Source organism: Nelumbo nucifera, chromosome 5 (assembly GCF_055504915.1).
Source record: "Nelumbo nucifera cultivar China Antique chromosome 5, China Antique-T2T, whole genome shotgun sequence".
In the NCBI taxonomy this organism is placed as follows: Eukaryota; Viridiplantae; Streptophyta; class Magnoliopsida; order Proteales; family Nelumbonaceae; genus Nelumbo; species Nelumbo nucifera.
Window position 1 is genome coordinate 1483194 of NC_142653.1, and position 17146 is coordinate 1500339.

General features: G+C 38.1%; 2 protein-coding genes across 10 annotated transcripts; both read right to left on the minus strand.

Moving 5' to 3' along the window:
* Positions 1 to 1315: 1315 nt before the first annotated feature.
* LOC104603777 (Pentatricopeptide repeat (PPR) superfamily protein) lies at positions 1316 to 11628 on the minus strand. Of its 6 annotated transcripts, none has more exons than XM_010267906.3 (6): positions 9157 to 11532; positions 7060 to 7290; positions 4024 to 4108; positions 2406 to 2460; positions 1972 to 2110; positions 1316 to 1705 (listed from the first exon to the last, which is right to left on the minus strand). In XM_010267906.3, exons 2-6 carry the CDS (start codon positions 7237 to 7239, stop codon positions 1601 to 1603), a joined length of 564 nt encoding a protein of 187 aa, XP_010266208.1. In that variant the 5' UTR covers positions 7240 to 7290; positions 9157 to 11532; the 3' UTR covers positions 1316 to 1600. The 6 variants fall into 6 exon arrangements, 4 of the variants coding, with proteins under 4 accessions (XP_010266208.1, XP_019054376.1, XP_019054377.1 ...); XM_019198831.2 differs by having other exon boundaries at positions 7492 to 9280; XM_019198832.2 differs by lacking the exon at positions 9157 to 11532 and adding an exon at positions 7482 to 7620.
* Positions 11629 to 12278: 650 nt separating this feature from the next.
* Positions 12279 to 16891, minus strand: WOX13 (WUSCHEL related homeobox 13). 4 transcript variants are annotated; one of them, XR_016076166.1, is made up of 4 exons: positions 16510 to 16891; positions 13554 to 14018; positions 12836 to 12929; positions 12279 to 12738 (listed from the first exon to the last, which is right to left on the minus strand). XR_016076166.1 is itself a non-coding variant. In XM_010267905.3 (3 exons), the coding sequence occupies exons 1-3, from the start codon at positions 16745 to 16747 to the stop codon at positions 12653 to 12655; spliced, it is 789 nt and encodes a 262-aa protein (XP_010266207.1). In that variant the 5' UTR covers positions 16748 to 16891; the 3' UTR covers positions 12279 to 12652. The 4 variants fall into 4 exon arrangements, 2 of the variants coding, with proteins under 2 accessions (XP_010266207.1, XP_010266204.1); XR_736264.3 differs by having other exon boundaries at positions 12825 to 12929; XM_010267905.3 differs by lacking the exon at positions 12836 to 12929.
* Positions 16892 to 17146: the final 255 nt, after the last annotated feature.

Consider the following 17146-nt stretch of genomic DNA (forward strand, 5'->3'; position numbering starts at 1 on the left):
GAGGTAGATGTAGAGCTTGGGCTTCTTCTCACTGCCCAGACTTACAGTCCTTCCACTTCCATCTAAAGAGAAATCTCTGAAACTTCTAATACCCCCTTCTGCGAATTAAAAATAATTCCCCTCAAAAAAAAAAAAAAACTCAGAAATTGAAGCTATCCACAAAAACTGAAAGAAGGTCCAAATTCATGCAAAGGAGTAAGAAGATCAAGACGCAAAGATGGGTTTTTAGATGCCCTGGAAACAATTGTGTCAACCATTAAAAGAAACTATCCCCATTTTAAAGCCTGCGATTGTCCCTCGAGAGAGATTCAACACCACCTCTACTGGTTAGATGCATGTAATGATGTAACTCAAGAAGCCCATTCCACCAAACAAACAACGGCTTCTGTGAGCTGTAACGTAAGGAGTACCGTCAATGGATTCTTTTAATTTTTTATATTTTTCTATCTGCTCCAACCGGATTCATCTCATTAACGGAAATTTAAACATTAACGAAAACTCCATTTTAAAGAGGGCGACGTACATGCCTCCTACTGGAGGGTACACGTTTCCCGTGAACCGAGGGGTTCACAGGATTCGCTCTCCATTTGGAATAAGCAACACCATTACACCAATGCAAGGCTGAAGCCTGCTTGTTGGACGTGTGTTTACAACTTTTATGCTGTGAATGATAGTGGGTCCCCACTAAAGCAGGAGTATTATTGTATAATCGCAATGTCAGACCATGAATCTACAATAATGCAGTCAAGCACGTTAGGAAACTTCGGCATACTACTTGCATTGTGTCTCCTGCCTGGTAAAAATAAAATTGCTAGCAAATAACAACTGCATAATGATGATGTGTCAAACAACAGACACTGCTGAGTATAGATAGGAATAAAGTAGACTGGACCATAAGGGTGGTGGCAGTGTGCCAGTGTGGCACATTCTCTTCTATTCCATTTCCGGTACCATGTGATGTCAGTCAGTCACAGGATAGTGTAATAAAGTGGGTACACAGGGAACATGAGTGAATGAGGGTGAGATCATATACGGGTCTGCTCACAGAGCGCGCCTCACAACGCATCCCAGCCGTGCGTTGGAAACATCTTCCCATGAAGGCATGAATGGTAACATCATATACGGGAGATGTTCTCAATGCACGCCTAGCGATGCGCTGTGAGGTTGGTGTGAGCCACGCTCTGTGAAGAGCAGATCCGATCTCCTTTTATTGGTTGCCGATCAAAAAAGTTTAAAAGAAGAAACTAGTTTGTTCGTGGCAGATCTGAAAAGTGGCAGCACAAACGCTTTTGTGATAATTTCTTGAGGCCAGGGATGATAGAAAAATCAAGTTCTATCTCATTCTCAATCGTCATAAGACCAAAAAATCTCTAATTCAATACGCATTCTCATAGAAACCTCACTAATCTAAATAAGAATCAGCTATGTATTTTAGTCTCACTCCAGCAAAGATGCTCAACTGCTAATAGATTCCATCTCTGTGGTCCAAGTGTCATCATCTCTAAAACTTCTATTGTCATCTAATGTCGGCCATTTGTATACAGTTGAACCCCCAGTAGGTTTCAAACTCTAACATCTAATCTACATCTGCAAGTGAATGCTAGTGATCATCTTTTGCAACTTCATCTGTGCTTTCTTTGATATCAATAGCAGCACACAAAGCCTTCCATATGGGAACCAACATTTTCACAGGCGGCCGCAGTTCCTGCACAATGAGTTCTACCTCCATAAGCTGATGAACATATCCAATTAAAACCTACCTCACTTTGTCCACCATTCTAAGATTAGTGAACGGTCTCTCACTTTCCATGTGATTAACCAGCCAAAGTGACTCCATATGGCCTAATCTAGAGTGTTCAGTATCCTTAACAGATATATCAAACTTCAGTTTCAGGAACCAGATTTGTTATCAAAACATTTATGACATTGAATACAATCAGCTGTGAGGGCCAGAGTCAAAGGCAACTCTACCTTAAAAACTAGCATCAATTCTGCTTCTCCACGTACAATCAAGGCCAGGCTCCAGTAACAAGTAACAGGAGTAACACATTCATTCAGCACAGGTCTCAAGATATTCCCCATTGGAACAAAACGGCGGACAACCCTTCCACTAAATGAGGAAAACAAAATCACAATAAGAACCTGATGAACATAAAGCGCAGAAATTTTATAATGGATACAATAACTATTAATGGTCAACCTCTTATTTTAAAAGGAAAAGGCTTAGTGAACATAACTTTAGCTTAGTAGGAAAGCTTCAAAGGGAATGATGATAGCAAACTACTAATATTTGACAAATATGGTGATGCAGACAAGTGCTATACCTAGATTTCTCAAGTATATTAAGAAGAAATAATTCAAATTACTCCGCATACAAAATAGCTTCTAGGATATAGAAGAAATACCTCCCATAGTGTGTTTCAAGTTGTACTCCGAATGCAGGCATAATCACAACAGACTCTGTTTCACAAAAATAAAACAAATTTATAGGATAATAAGATGGTTTCTTACAAAACAGATGAACAGTCAATTACCAAATTATAAGAATATCAATGAAATTGGAATATTTATAAAGGATTTTATGCTTAGGAATGATAACAAGTAAAACAGAAAGCATTTGACAGTGTTATATAAGAATAAGCAGATAAATGTATTTTACTATCAAGCCATCATAAGTGCTAATTTAAAGAAGGCAAAAGAGTAGAACAAGGTTCAAAGTATTGATATTGTATCTTTGGGGTACTGATACACTAAATAAAAGGGTTTTGGGGTTTGACCACTTTCATGGGGTAGCCAGGCCTAAGACCGACCCTCTGAAAAATTTTGAAAAAGAAAACTAAAAAACAAGAGAAGCATGCCCTTTGAAACACCTGATATGCAAGTTCATGCGTATTGGATGTATCAATACTTTGAACCTTGGACTAGAACACAAAGACAGGATGGCAAACAATAAAACTTCAGACAACAGCACAAAGCCAGCCATATAGAACTTTTCTAACGATTCCTTTTAAGAAGCAAATAAATATGAATCAAGTACTTGACTCAACTTATAACAGCCTTATCCCAAAAAATATAGGATTGGCTACACAAAATCTATTCCACCATTCCACTCTACCAGGGGCTATCTCTTTTCTTTGCTACCTCATTGCATGTCCTTATTGGCCTTCCCCTAACCCCTCTATCACTATGAGCTTGTATCAAGTCTTCTTACTAGTGCAGCTGGTATTCTACCCTGCACATGCCCTAACCATCTTAGGTGGCATTTGCGAGCATAAAGTGGCTATTAGAGTTTCATCCCTTTAAACATGCAATCTGAGGGGTATTCTTGTCATTATGGAAGTTTTAAAAGAACAAAAGGGTAAAGGGAAAACATGTGTTTAACTAATAAGTGATAAGTGGTAATTCAATCACTTATTAATCAGGGTAAAGTTTCAGGTACAAGTGAGTCTATCAGAGGTGCAACAAAGAAACAAAAGAGGGATAACCAATTATCTGATTAGTTTCAGTCTTTCAGATGTAAGTGACAATATTTCAGACTTCTAAGTGTCACCTTACTCTACTTTTCATGATGATTCAATCACTCATTAATCAAGGCCAAGTTTCAGGTGTAAGTTAGCCTATCAGAGGTATAAACAAAGTGGCAATATTTCGGACTTCCAAATGCCACTGTACTTCTCTACATTTTATTTCATGTTAGGGCTACTCTGAGATCCGCACAAATGCACCCATTTCTAATCCTATCTTTCCTAGTTTACTAATCCAATACTCAACACAATTAATCCTTATTAAAGTTGTGTCTAAATCAGCTAAACAAAATATGGCTCTACCATTACTCTTTATCAGTGCATATCAATAATGAACTTCCTTATTTGTTCTGTACATGTTGCATCAAATAGAAAAGCAATACATGCCAGTCTTGCATGAGTGTCTCTAAAACAAAATCATGAATGAGACATCATCCATTAACTAAAACTCCGAATGATTCTCTTACTTACAAATATAAAGAACTGGAAAGAAACTCACCTTTCACAACTGACTTCCAGTGCAACAATCTAACAAGGGTTAAACCCAAAAGAATGCTTGAAAGGTAAATAATACTAGATTTTTCCTGTCATTCACAAGGCAACCATGTTACAAGAACCATTTGATAATGGACTGATCTTCTAACTCAAAATACATTGGCATTTCACATAGTTTATTATGTGAATGATGCTGGATAAAAGTATTATCGCTGATTGTTTCTCATTCAGGTTTCAAATGCTGCCCTAACAAGCTCTGAATAACCAAGAGGTCCAAGACGATTGCAAGTGAAATTCTTTACTATAATTACTAACAAGATCAGAATAATCAAGACGATTGCAAGTGAAATTCTTTACTATAATTACAATTCCACTTATCTGATTCTTCAAAATGCCATTAAAGAATGATATTTTTAAGTCATAGTTAGAAGTTTGACAACCTGATAACTCAGAATACCAAAGGCGGGGTGGACGCATTTAGCCCATAAAACCAATATCCAGAAAAGGTGGAAATTGCAGTTGCAATTCTTTGGGAGGAGAGAAATGCAAGGATCTTTAACAGGAAACGTAAGTCCAAGGAAGCTATTTTCTACTGTATTAAAATTAAAGTGGTACATTGGCTGAAAACTATGGACATCTTTGTCCCATTTTCCATAGACAACATTTTTATAGATTGGAGAGTGGTGCTAGTTCATCATCTAAAAGGGCGGTGTACCAAGGCAGTGCAACTACCTCAAGGCGAACACATAAATTAAAACATTGATGAAAGCAGTCTTGACAATCCAAGTCCATTAGGGATTTAGGGGTGGGAGAGGTATTTAAAGATGTCAATGGCTTGACTATAACATTGTATTCTGACCTATTGGCAGTGGAAGTGGGAACTAAATAAGAGTTGAGGTGCTAGCCGTCTTAAAAGGTTTGAGGTTGGCAAGACAACTGAATTTGAATAACATTGTAGTTGTAGGAGACTCTACAGTGGCAATTAGCTGGCTTAGGAACAACAGAAAGCTAATGTGACTGATCAAAAAACAGAACAGCAAGATAATGTGGCAGTATAGAATATAGACAAGTAATCAGGGAGATAAATTGGTTGGCTAGGAAGGCAGCTATAACTTTTCAATGGGTGCAAAGATCATCAAATGCCATGGAAAAACAAGGGCTTCAAGGGGAATGAATGTTTTGGGCTCAGATGTAAGACTACAAATATGGATCGGTGGCTAGTCCAGCTTATATATTGGGTTTTCTAGCTTTGTAGTTACCTTATTTTATCGGCACTCAAAGGAAGAAATTCTGAGCAAAATATTGGGAATGGTTCATTCTTGTCTGGCTGTCCATCCTCCATTTAGATCCAGACATGTTAGCTCTTTTTCCGAGTTTGATCTTCCTTTTGTAAGGAATGGATGTCTTTTTGGGGTTTTGTTTGGGTGTTATGGGCAAATCTGTATATCTTCTGTTCAGTTTCTCATTGTACAGGGGTTTCTTTGTATATGCTTTTTGATTAATGAAATACTTTACGTTACAGTTCAAAAAAATAAATAAATAAAGTTTCTGTAACCTATCAAAAAAAACGAAAATAAATTACAGTTGCAATTCTGACAGGCAGGATTGGAAGAGGTGCTGAAATGGATTAATGATGGTACTCAGGATTTGAGCTGAACTTGAAACCGGGGGTATGTTTGCCATTTCACAATCTGTATGGTCTGATCATGGTCTGGTTTCTATAGTTATAATTGCTTCATCTTTGAGGGTCTGAGTCATTGAATAAGTAGTTTAGGAGTTGTTGAGTATACCTTGAATTAAAGTAGAATAATGGATTCTATTATTTTATATTTTCTCAATTTTATTAGGATTTTTATTGGTCTAAAGTCTATAAATATGTATGAACGTTTTAGACATCAATTAGTCGAGTTTATTGGAAATCTTATAGTTTATGCTAAGAATTGTGAATGGCTCCTATGCCCAAGAGGTCCTCATTGAGTATCTCCAAATTTTCTCTTTCTCTTGCTATCTTTAATATTGCAAGAAAACATTCACACCATCAACAGCCCACAAATTCTTTACTAAAGGAGTTCATCCAATTCTAATCCCAAAAAGATTGAAACTGATCCAAATACATTTTTCATTATGTTAATACCCACAAAACTCCTCATTTTGGTCAATTTTGTTCTTTTTGTGTGAAGCTATTTTTGATTGTTCACATATTTAGATGCTGCTACAGATTTTCATTAGCTTTCTTCCCATCAAATTTCATCCCAAAACTCCATCTAAACCCTAATTTCTAGAACTTGGCAGTTCCTCTTACAAAGGGTATTTTAGTCGCTTTATTAAAAACCTACCCAGAAGGTTTCGAATCAAATTGCCCCACATAATCCACCATTCCAAACATCTCTAGAAACTTCCATAAAAATTTTCATCCCTTTTTAACCCCTATTGACTTTTCTAATCTCTCCTAACCCCTACCTGTAGTCTTAAAATCATTCCTAGACCTTTCTTAGCCCAGTTTTACCTTTGTAGGCTCACCCTTGACTCATAGTTGGTCCTACATCAATTGGTACAAAATAGCTTGTCTTATATCACAAAACCAACCTGGACCCAACCCTAGATGGTGATTCCCCAACCCATGCTAAGTTTGGTTTCTTAACTTCCAAAAGGTTGGGATTGGTTACAATTTTTCAGAAGCTAAAAACACATAATTTTGTTATGCATATATGTATGAGTATTTAAGATTGCATGTATAGATTGCAGCATTATGGTTGGGTATGATTTCCAAACCCAAGCTATGAGACTTTCAACTAAGTGCAACCTGTGTCACAAATTGATAGTCGAAACTGGCCAAAAGGTCAGAATGACTCTTTCAAGTTCAGGTAGAGGCTGGTCCATGTTCTCCTGTAAGAGCAATCCAAATATTGTCTTCACTAAATTGTGATGAACTGATGATATTACTTAAGGCAATACTCCAGCCAAATAAAAATGCACCACGACCATGAAATGTAACAAGGGTGATGGAAGTAAATGAAGCAAAGTGAGACCCAGTAACTACCTTTAATAGGAAAAGATAACAAGCAATTGCCAGAAAGGTAAGGATACAAATGTGCAGTAGGAACCCTCTTGCATTGCTCTTCCGGACAACAATATGATGATTATCAATTGCTTGAATAGATCCTTTGTGGATATCATGAATATATGTATATCTCTCATTGGAAAAAGAAATATCAGCCATTTCTAAATTGGAGAAGACAACAAGACATCAGAGATAACCCTTTGGCACTACCTGCATCCAAGAAGAGAATAAACAACTTCATCAACTTATTACATTGTCTTACATTTAGTATTTCAAATAACCTTAACAATATCTTTAGATAGAATAGGTAATAGTTAGCTACAGGTAGTAGTACAATAACATGAATAGATATAATAAGATAGTTGTAAGCAAAATGTACACAAGGCTGATGATTGATGAACCTTTTACCACCTTCATCTGATAAAAGCACACACTTAAAAGTGCCAGCCATTAGCACGCCAAAATTTCCGTGCATTTTCACTGCACCGAGCATCCTTAACCTTCAAAAAGAGCCTGTATGCCCTCTCTACTTTATTTGCATTCATTAACTTATTATTCAATTTGCTATAGATAACCCTACTGGGGCAAAATCCTTTACTCAATAACTCCTCCATGACAAGCACAGAAGCTTCCAGCTGCCCTATATTACAAAGACCATTAATGACATATTCATAAATCTCAGAATCAGAAGAATGGCCACTCTCTTGCATCTCATCCCAGAGTTTCAAAATCATTCCACATTTACCAAATCTGGAAAGTCTCATGAGCAACAACTTATAAACTTTCAGCGATATTCTACATCCTGCTTTTCTTGCTCCCTTGTACATCATCATAGCAGCATGAGGTGGACCAAAGTTGCACAAAGGTTCAATAAAAGATGAAATTGTCCCCATATTTGGAAGGATCCCTCTGCCTAACATTTCATCAAACATTTCAAGTGCATCAGCTACTCTTCGAGCCTTGAGAAAGCCATGAATCAATTTGGTGTAAGTATCTAAATCTGGTGCACATTTCTTTGCCAACATACTCTCATAATATCTCACACATTCATCCAAATCTCCAACTGAAATAAAATTGGAAATCATTGCATTGTATGCAACAGTGTCTGGTGCACAGCCTTGCTCCTCCATCATTTCAAATACCCCAACAGCATCATCAACTCGACCAGCTCTACCTAAACACTCAAGAAGGTAACTAAAAGTCCAGCAGTCGGGAGTTAATCCATCCACTACCATTGCTTTCAAAAACCCCTCTACTTCACTGACTCTACCTAATCTCGACCACCCACCGATAATAACATTGTAACTAGTAATATTAAAGGGTATTTTCCCTTTCTTTTCATGGAAGAGTGAGTGCGCAGTTCCAATATGGGATCTTTGGCATAGACAGCGCAGAAGCACATTAAAAGACTCGGTATCAGGTTTAGACGCAAACTCTTCTAATCTTCCAAACATTTGGACAGCTTTTGACACTCTACGAGCTCTAACAAAGCTATCCATTGCAGTGGACAGGGTTTCACAAGTAGGTGTCATTCCTTGCTTGCTCATTTCATGCAAGATTTCTTCCATGAAATTGAAGAATTTTCTTCTTCCCAATGCCCTAAGAATTATATGGTAAGTCTGAAGGTCTTTCGGTACCTGGGGCTGCTTGAGGGCCCAGTTAAAGAAGGTAACCATTGCCTCTCCGCCTAAATTCCCTCTATTCAGTACTCCTGCAAGTATTTCTACATTCAAATTGACTCCGGTAGCCATCAGGGCAGATTCAATTGCAGCTTTGCCTCTTAATTTCTGAAGGAAAACCCCTCTCAGTTTCTCTTCAGGTGATAAAAAGCCATCGACCGCCTTGGTTTCGATATGTTTTCCGGATGAATTCTCGATATACCGAGAGTAGCTTGATGTTTTGGGAGAGATAGGTAGCAAATCAGAGAGCTGGTCCAACACGAATTTTTCGTCGAGACTAGAGTAGCGTTTAATCCGGTTATCTGGTGGTTCGCAATTCGTGTACTTGTCTCGAAATTCTAGTGTTGAAAATGGGGAGAATGAAACTGACCAAAGTGAAGAGGACGATGAATGGTACCTGGTCCCGTTGAGAAGCGCCAGAAACCCAACAAATCGTCTGCTTCGAAACGCCATTTGAGATGGGGGTGCAGTGCAAGTCGCAAAATCGGTCGACCTCGTTTTATTTTCACTTGATAGCATACATACGACTGTACGAGGAGACAAACCAATCAATTTTTCTGTCGAGACTCGGGCTTCGGCGGCCGGTCAGCCGTGAGCCGGATCTCCTGCAAACAAAAACTCTGTGCACAAACACACACACGATATAAATAGGTTCGGATCTGCTGCCCACAGGTTGTTCCTCCATCTCTACCCATGGCACATTGGGAATATCTCCCAATGTTCCAATACAGGGCATTATTGTTCTGTAGTAATAATGGAGTCCAAAACGCGTTCCAACCCTCTACCACCGCAAATCTGATATATGGCGTATTCCACTTTTATGGCGTGGCCCAATCTCATGATGATCAAGTTAATAGTGAGTTGGAGCGTGTTTTGTTGACAGAAAATCTCAATTCGTACTAATTTGTGAATAGTCTTCACTAAATACCCAAACGTGTGATTGGATGCTTATAAATGCCCGAACTTAAGAGTGTGTACAGTTTTTGCTTGCAGAGATGGGTATAAACATCCAGGAATACGGTGCAAGTGGTCCAGGTTAGGTCCGGTTGAGGTCAACTCTGGCCCAACCTGAGTTGTTGTATGCTTGAACCGCAATCCCAATTGTAACCCTAACCCAATCTATGTTTCTTGCACTGTACTCTGAGCATTTCCAATGAATACTTAACTCCACCGCTGAGGAGTAGAAGAAAGGAGATCTAGGGAGAGGAAAAAGCATAAAAGGAGAAGGGGAGAAGACACAGGGGAAGCAAGTTCCACTCTTTATGTTTCTGTTGCTTGATGCGTCCTATCCAAAGGGGTGGTTTCTACTTTCTAGTGGTGAAGATTGGATACTTAGGGCTTTCATGTTTTTGCTTCATCTTCTTGCTGCTGTTTATTTTACTACAAGCATAATAGGGCATGGGAGACCGAATCTCCTGCAATCAAAAACTCTGCACAAACACATGTCTGTTAAATTCATAGTGAAATGTTCCTAATATATATAAACAATTGAGAGCATAACCACTCTGAAACCACTCCCTCTCTGCAAGTCGCACAACCACTCCCAGATCTCTCTGTTTAGAGAGAGTTTCTCTCTCGCGTTGCTTGAGGTTCTATCAATCTCCCTGTTGGGGTGATTCCCTCCGGATTTCTTTTGTTTTTTTTCTTTTTGCATGCGTTTTAACAAGGGGGGTCACTTAAACTTGGATCCTGTATTGGGCTTTTGATACCAGTGGGTGTTGCTTTTCATTTTGCCGTTCATGGTTAAATCCGATTGCAGTTCTCCGGCATAAACAATTCATGATCAGTTCTAATGAGGGCGGATTTGGCCCTCCAATGACATTATGATACGTGGCACCTCAGAACAACTGGGTGACACTCGAAATCACTTAAGCAACAATTATCTGGCGACCAACCTTTATGCTGAACTAACGACCTAACTAGCAGGACAACAGCTCAGCCTGACACGCCAAGTCTGCAACAGATCGAGCTCGGATAACTAGACCACCTCGGGACAAGTTTACTTCGGGACGAGTATACCTCGGTGCAAGGTCACATCAGGACCACCTCGGTCCCAAGGCACTTCGGCACTCATATCAGGTCGGATCTAAAGAGCACGAGCTCAGGCAATGCTGACCGACCACCACATGGAAACCCCGGAGATCTCGTCACTGTACTCCGTGTCTTACGGGGTCGTACCCCGTAACGGCTAACCCCGATTCAGGCAGAAATGGTCAGCCTTACTGGTTGGTAGCGTTATCCCCAACTAACACGGAAACTGATCTTGTCGTAGCAAGAATCCTGGAATTACTCCATCAAACCCGCAATGACTCAAGTATATAAAGGCTTCACCCCCGAGGGGTGAAAAAGGGGGAAAAGGGGAAAAAAGAAGCGTAATCTTTGCTCTCTAGCTCTCTTGCAATCTAATATCATTTTCAGCTAGCAACCAAGTGCTAACTTAAGCATCGGAGTGATCTCGCCGGGTAAGCCACCTCGGGTTCTTTGATTCATCTCTTGCAGGTTCATCGAGCCCGTCGTTACTGGTAGCCAGATCATCTCCTGCAGGGAACAGCCGGATTGCGCTACATCAAGTTTTATTCGCAATTCTCCAGCGAGTGCCATTATGAAAAGCAGTTACAGTATCTAATATTGGTTGTAATGTTTGGGGCTCTGTCATCTTTTGTGAATCTACCCCAATCATGCTATTACCCGCTCTTTGCAATCTCTTTTGGGAACCTCTTTTGTGCTTTTCTACTTCTTTTGGTGATTTTTCAACTTTGTTTCTCCTATATCCATTTCTATATTTTGTTTTTCATGAGAAATTGTATTTGGGTTCTGATTGGCCTTTTTGGCAAGTATGTACTTGTATCAATTTCTTAAATAAATGAAATATGTTTTAAGCCTTAAAAAAAAAAAAAAGAGCACAACACCCAGCCACACAATGCAAACATCACCCAATAAATTTAATATACTAAGTTCGGGAGATATTCCTGATATGCAGTTGGATGCCCTGCTCTCATCGTGTTCCCACAGCTTTTATTTGAACTTTGATGGAGAGATCCGGGCTCTTTCTTATAATAAGCTTTATTTTATGCCAGAGATTTGGCTTTACAGTCCTGGTGGCACCTGTGGGTGGTTACTTATTTATTTTTGTATTTTCCCTTGTCTCTTGTACTCTATAGTCTATATATTTCTTATTTTAATAGTTACGGTGCCCAATTAAAAGAAACAAAAAGACAGTAGAATAGCGGCACGAATGCATGGTTTTTATAATTTTATTTGCCTTAAGTTCAGTCTAATTTCAGTACCCGCAGACTGGGAAACGATGAAGGAAAAATGCAGACCAAATAAGTATATAAAACATTACAATCCAACTCCAATAGTATTTGACTAATAGCAAGAAAATATACAGAGTACAAAGCTTAAAGCTCCCTTTCCGGAGCATGTCTGTTCAATATCAAAACGTCTGAGAACTCCACACAACACGATCACACCCCTTAATGTTCATGACATATAAACACAATTAACATGAACAACAGATAAATCAAAAGTTCAATGATCAATTATAAATTAGCACTACGTGTATATCAAGCTGGTTAAGTAGCACATATATTCCCTTACTGAAACTTGTTCGTCCAAATGACCCAGTTTTTTGGAGTTTGATTGTGAATCCATGACTCTCAAGTCTTTCAAAAAAAAGTCCTGCTAAATCTAACTTCTCTGTATGATGGTAAATGTTAACTATGTTATGTATGATTCATATATTTTCACAATTAAATGTTCTGTTTTTCAACTGTTACCAAGTCCACTATTATCAAACAGTCATGGACCTGGATTCTAATTGCTGCATAACTTTATGACAAAATATCGCCCTGCCTGTTTTTGATTAAAGAAGACTATGGATGAGAAAAGCATCACCCAATCATATTGTAGCCTTCCCCCTGTCGATAAGGATTGTAGCTCCCTGGGACTTCCATTTTTCTAATCAGGTGATCAATCCCTGCATTCATAGTCATGCCAGAAGTAAGATCACTCCTTTAGCCTCTGAAAATTACAAAAAAAAAAAAAAAAAATTAAAACATTTACATTCACATAACAGGAGAAAAAGCATTCCTTTGGAACCATATTGTTATGCCCGGAGTCCAACCATCTGGTGCACACTTGAGTCACTCTGAATTGCTCAATGATGAGCTGAACCCAGGAGAAAAAACATGCTCAAATTAGAGGAGACAATCTATTTCATAATGGGCTTGTTAGTGGATCAAGAAAGAGGCTTGTATCATAAAGTGAACTGATGGTTGGGCATGTTGGTCTCATACGAAAGGCAGATGAATTAGATACTTCACACAAGCATCATGCAGTGAGATGGTAAGAGTTAAATGTGAAACATAATTATAGGGGAAGGTGAATTAACACAAAATAAAAAACAAGATATCTTTGCACCATTTAATATTTATAACCATAACATCAAAAGATGGAGTGCAGTTCAGAGCTTATCAAACTACCATGTAACTGTTAGAAAGAACCAAAAGAAACAAACTACCATTATCAAACTACAGAAGTTATATTTTCCAATGTTTCTCTTATAATGATAGGATAGCAGATTACATGATGGCACTTTGTTCTATAAATAAAAGTGAGAAGTCATGTTGTCTAGGTGGGTGGAAAATAGGTCTTTACCAATAACTACCTTAATCCTTTTTATTTATTCTCATTGTTCTTTGGAATGAAAGTTATGCCAATACATAATTGGGTTAGATAGCACACTCTCATAGAAAGACATGTGGGTCAAACTGCCAGAAGATTTTGAAGTACCATCCAATGGGAACGTGGCCTCCATTTTAGTTGGATGTGGATCTAAGGAGTGCAGTTCAGAGCTTATCTCAGCACTTTGGAAGCATAGGTCCTCAGCCTTTTGAGCTTGATTCTCATGAAAGTGAATGTTCTCTGGCTTTGTCTTCTTTTCCTTTGGGGACTCTACCTCTGTCTCCACTTCCGATTCCGCATTATTTGGTATCGAAACCTGTTGCTTCCTTTTTGATCTAGCCCTCCTGTTCTGGAACCAGTTATAAACATTTGTTTCAGAAATCTGTCCATGTTGTGTCAACTCAGAAGTTATCTCTTTGATCTTCTGCTTGCTGGGAGTCCCATTGCCTTGATCAAAGATACGTTCAAGAATTTGGAGCTGGATGGGTGTAGGAGTCCATCGCTGCCTTGCAGTTATTTTGTGTCCAGATGATGCCATCAGTGGGTCACAATATAGATTTCCCAGCCTCATTCCTGAAAAGGCAAGTGCAGCATGCTTGTCAGCCTACCAATATCGCAAATTATTGGTGAATATTCTTTTTTCCTTATCCAGAGGAAATTTGATAAAGCATAGAATCGAAACTTAATCATTCATGGGGTTGATCAATAACTAAAGTAAATTAGAGGGTCATAATTGGAAGTCAGAATACTTAGAGAAATCATAGATTATGAAGATTGTGGTTCAAAATTCAAAAACTTGATTTGACTACATCAAACTATTCTCTCATTTTTCCCTTTGAAAGTCCTGAAAAAGTTTTATAGAGGAGGGGGCAAAAAAGAAATGCTAGTGAATATAAGGAAGTTGTACATTTAGAATCGCCAAAAGTGGAAAATTGTCATACATTTAATTATCTAGGTGAAGATGATACACAAGATCATGCATTGAATTTTAAAGGAAGAAGCCAATGAGATATTTCTTTCTCAAACTCTAAAGAAGGAATTTAACCAATACAACTCAATAAACGTAAAAGAGAACTCAAATATTCTGAAGTTTTCCCAACTGTTGCAAGAATACATATGTTTAATAATCACGAAATGACTAAACAACTAATGAAGGAATGACCAATGTTGAAGAATGAAATGAAATGAGAGGGAAGAGCATTGCCCTAGTATTTTTAAGTACTGTCTTTCTTTGACATATGCAAGATTGTATTCCTGATGACCAAAACAAGCTTTCTCTGGAGTGTAATAATAAAATTTAAGTAAAAGAAAAAGAAATTGCTCAATCAGTTATAGATGGGGAACATAAATAAATATGGGTGAACTCAGTCATGAGTAATAACAGTCATTCTTTTCTCTAATAAGAAATTAGGAAAAGTTTTGTTTTTGGTATGCACCAGATGAGGAGAGCAGTTGGTATTCACACAGAGGAACTCCCACCAACAATCCATCAGTCACCAACTCCATCACAATGTTTGTCAGCTCTGTGATCTACTTCTACATTTTCAGGAAAACTCCCTATCCTTTTGTTCTCTTCCAAACTAAATTAACTATTCCACATAACTAATAAAACATAAGGAGGGCTACAGATCACTTACAATGTACCCAGAATTTACTATAAATGTCATCTTCTTTTTTTCCACAATAGGCATCAAGGGTGGAAATATAGTTCTTTGGAATACTGATTGAGAATATTTATGGTCAGAGTTTATAAGAGACGATCAAATAAATAATCTAATTAAATATCCAAATCAGTTCTAAGAGGTAACTCAAATGGTCCTAGTATAGGTGGAAATAAGTTGTACATCAAATATGGCAATTACCATACAACATCAAAAGGAAAATTTGCACATGCCTCGTGTGATTATACATGAGACCGACCTGTGTAGTCAACTAGCCACCTAGTTAGGTGCTTAACCAATTTAGAACCCAATTAGACAACTAGTCACCAGCAGTTCAGGGGACGATGGTTACTTGAGAATGACCAGTGACAGGTAAGATAAGACTAGTCCAATTGATCGAATGCTGGACAGTCCACTTGATTGATACTTTATGCATTTTATTATGAACTTTTCCGATTTGCTGTGGCTACATTGTTTGTAATGAAGAATAATCGATTGATGTTAAGCTAGTAGCTTAAGTTAATGGTGATATGAAATATTATATATGTTGGCTTCCAAGTTTGCTTTCAAACCTGGATGTGGCCATTTCCTTCTTATGTTTAGAACAGGTTTTTTCCACATTCCCTTGTGTACCAAAATCCAAATAACAAGTTAATTGATAAAATCAAAAGGAGTTTTAGTTAGTAAATTGATCTGATGACAATCCGGAATACACCCTTGAATTTGCACATTTATGTTGATTTTACGACAAGACCAACCTAAAAAGAAAAGAAATGAAAAGAAAAAGTGATGATGACGGGAAAATGTTAACTAGATTTCAGCCCTTCAAACAACACCAAAATCATTCCGAATGGTTTTGGACAAATTAGCACCCGTGTTAATTATCCAAAAAAAAAAAGTTAGAACCCGTGTTAGAAACTCAAATACATATTAATCAAAACAAGGTCCTTAAACAATTTCCCTTCAAAGCAGTAACGAATCAACCAGAGACATTCATTTCAACCGAATGGGAAATAACTGGATTTCAGGATTGGACAAATTATGGTTTAAACATGTTTTCCCCTCAAATGTTATCCAATTCAACTAAAACCGCTTCTGCAAACAAAACGTACATTCGCTACGACTCTAGTATAATCCGGTAAGCAATAAAACGAAAGTAAACAACATCAATAAAACAAAAATCCATCTCGAATCGTAACTGAAATAAGTAAATGAATATATGAAAAATAAGCCAGTACAGAAATATTCTGATTATAAGGAAAAGTGATCTGAAAAATGAGGAATCCAAGTAAAATGGAGAAGTAATCAAAGTAAATCAATAGCAAAAACCATAACAAAAATAAAGAAGATTACAAATCATCATCACTACTAACACAGACGTATTTAGGAGAGGGAGAGAGTACCAGCGAGATCCTGCTGAGCAGTAATGGCTTTGTGCATCTCGACGAGCTGCTCACAAATGGTAGCGTAAATAGAGATTTGTTTCCGAAGCAGCTCCATCTGCTCATCTGTCATAACTTTCACGTACATCACCCCAGCATTTTGCTGTTGCTGCGGCTGCTGCTGCTGCTGCTCTTGTTTCTCCCACTCCATTATCCTTACCTTCTCTTCCCCTTCTACAGCATTTCTTACCGTACCCATCACTGCAAACTCTTCATTTTGTTCTCTCTCTCTCTCTCTCTCTCTCACTCACTCACTGAAACAGAATTGAGCAGCTGCTGAAGACAAAAACCAATTGAAACCGTAAAAGAGGAGCAGAAACGAGTGAGAAACCCAAACAAAATGAAGCATAAATAAGGTATAACCGTATAATAGAGAAGTTAATCCATGCAAGATGCGTATTTTGCCATGGAGTGACACACACGCGCATGGTAGCATACGGCTCATTAGTCCTTATCACTTGTATTTTTTGATGGATATTCTATTCCTCAATCCCCACCAGAGATGGAGATCCAGAATTGGGGTGACCGGATGAATCAGCAGCCGTTGATTCGTTTACATACTCCTAAAGCGGTAGAATTTTTGCAATGAATCATCACA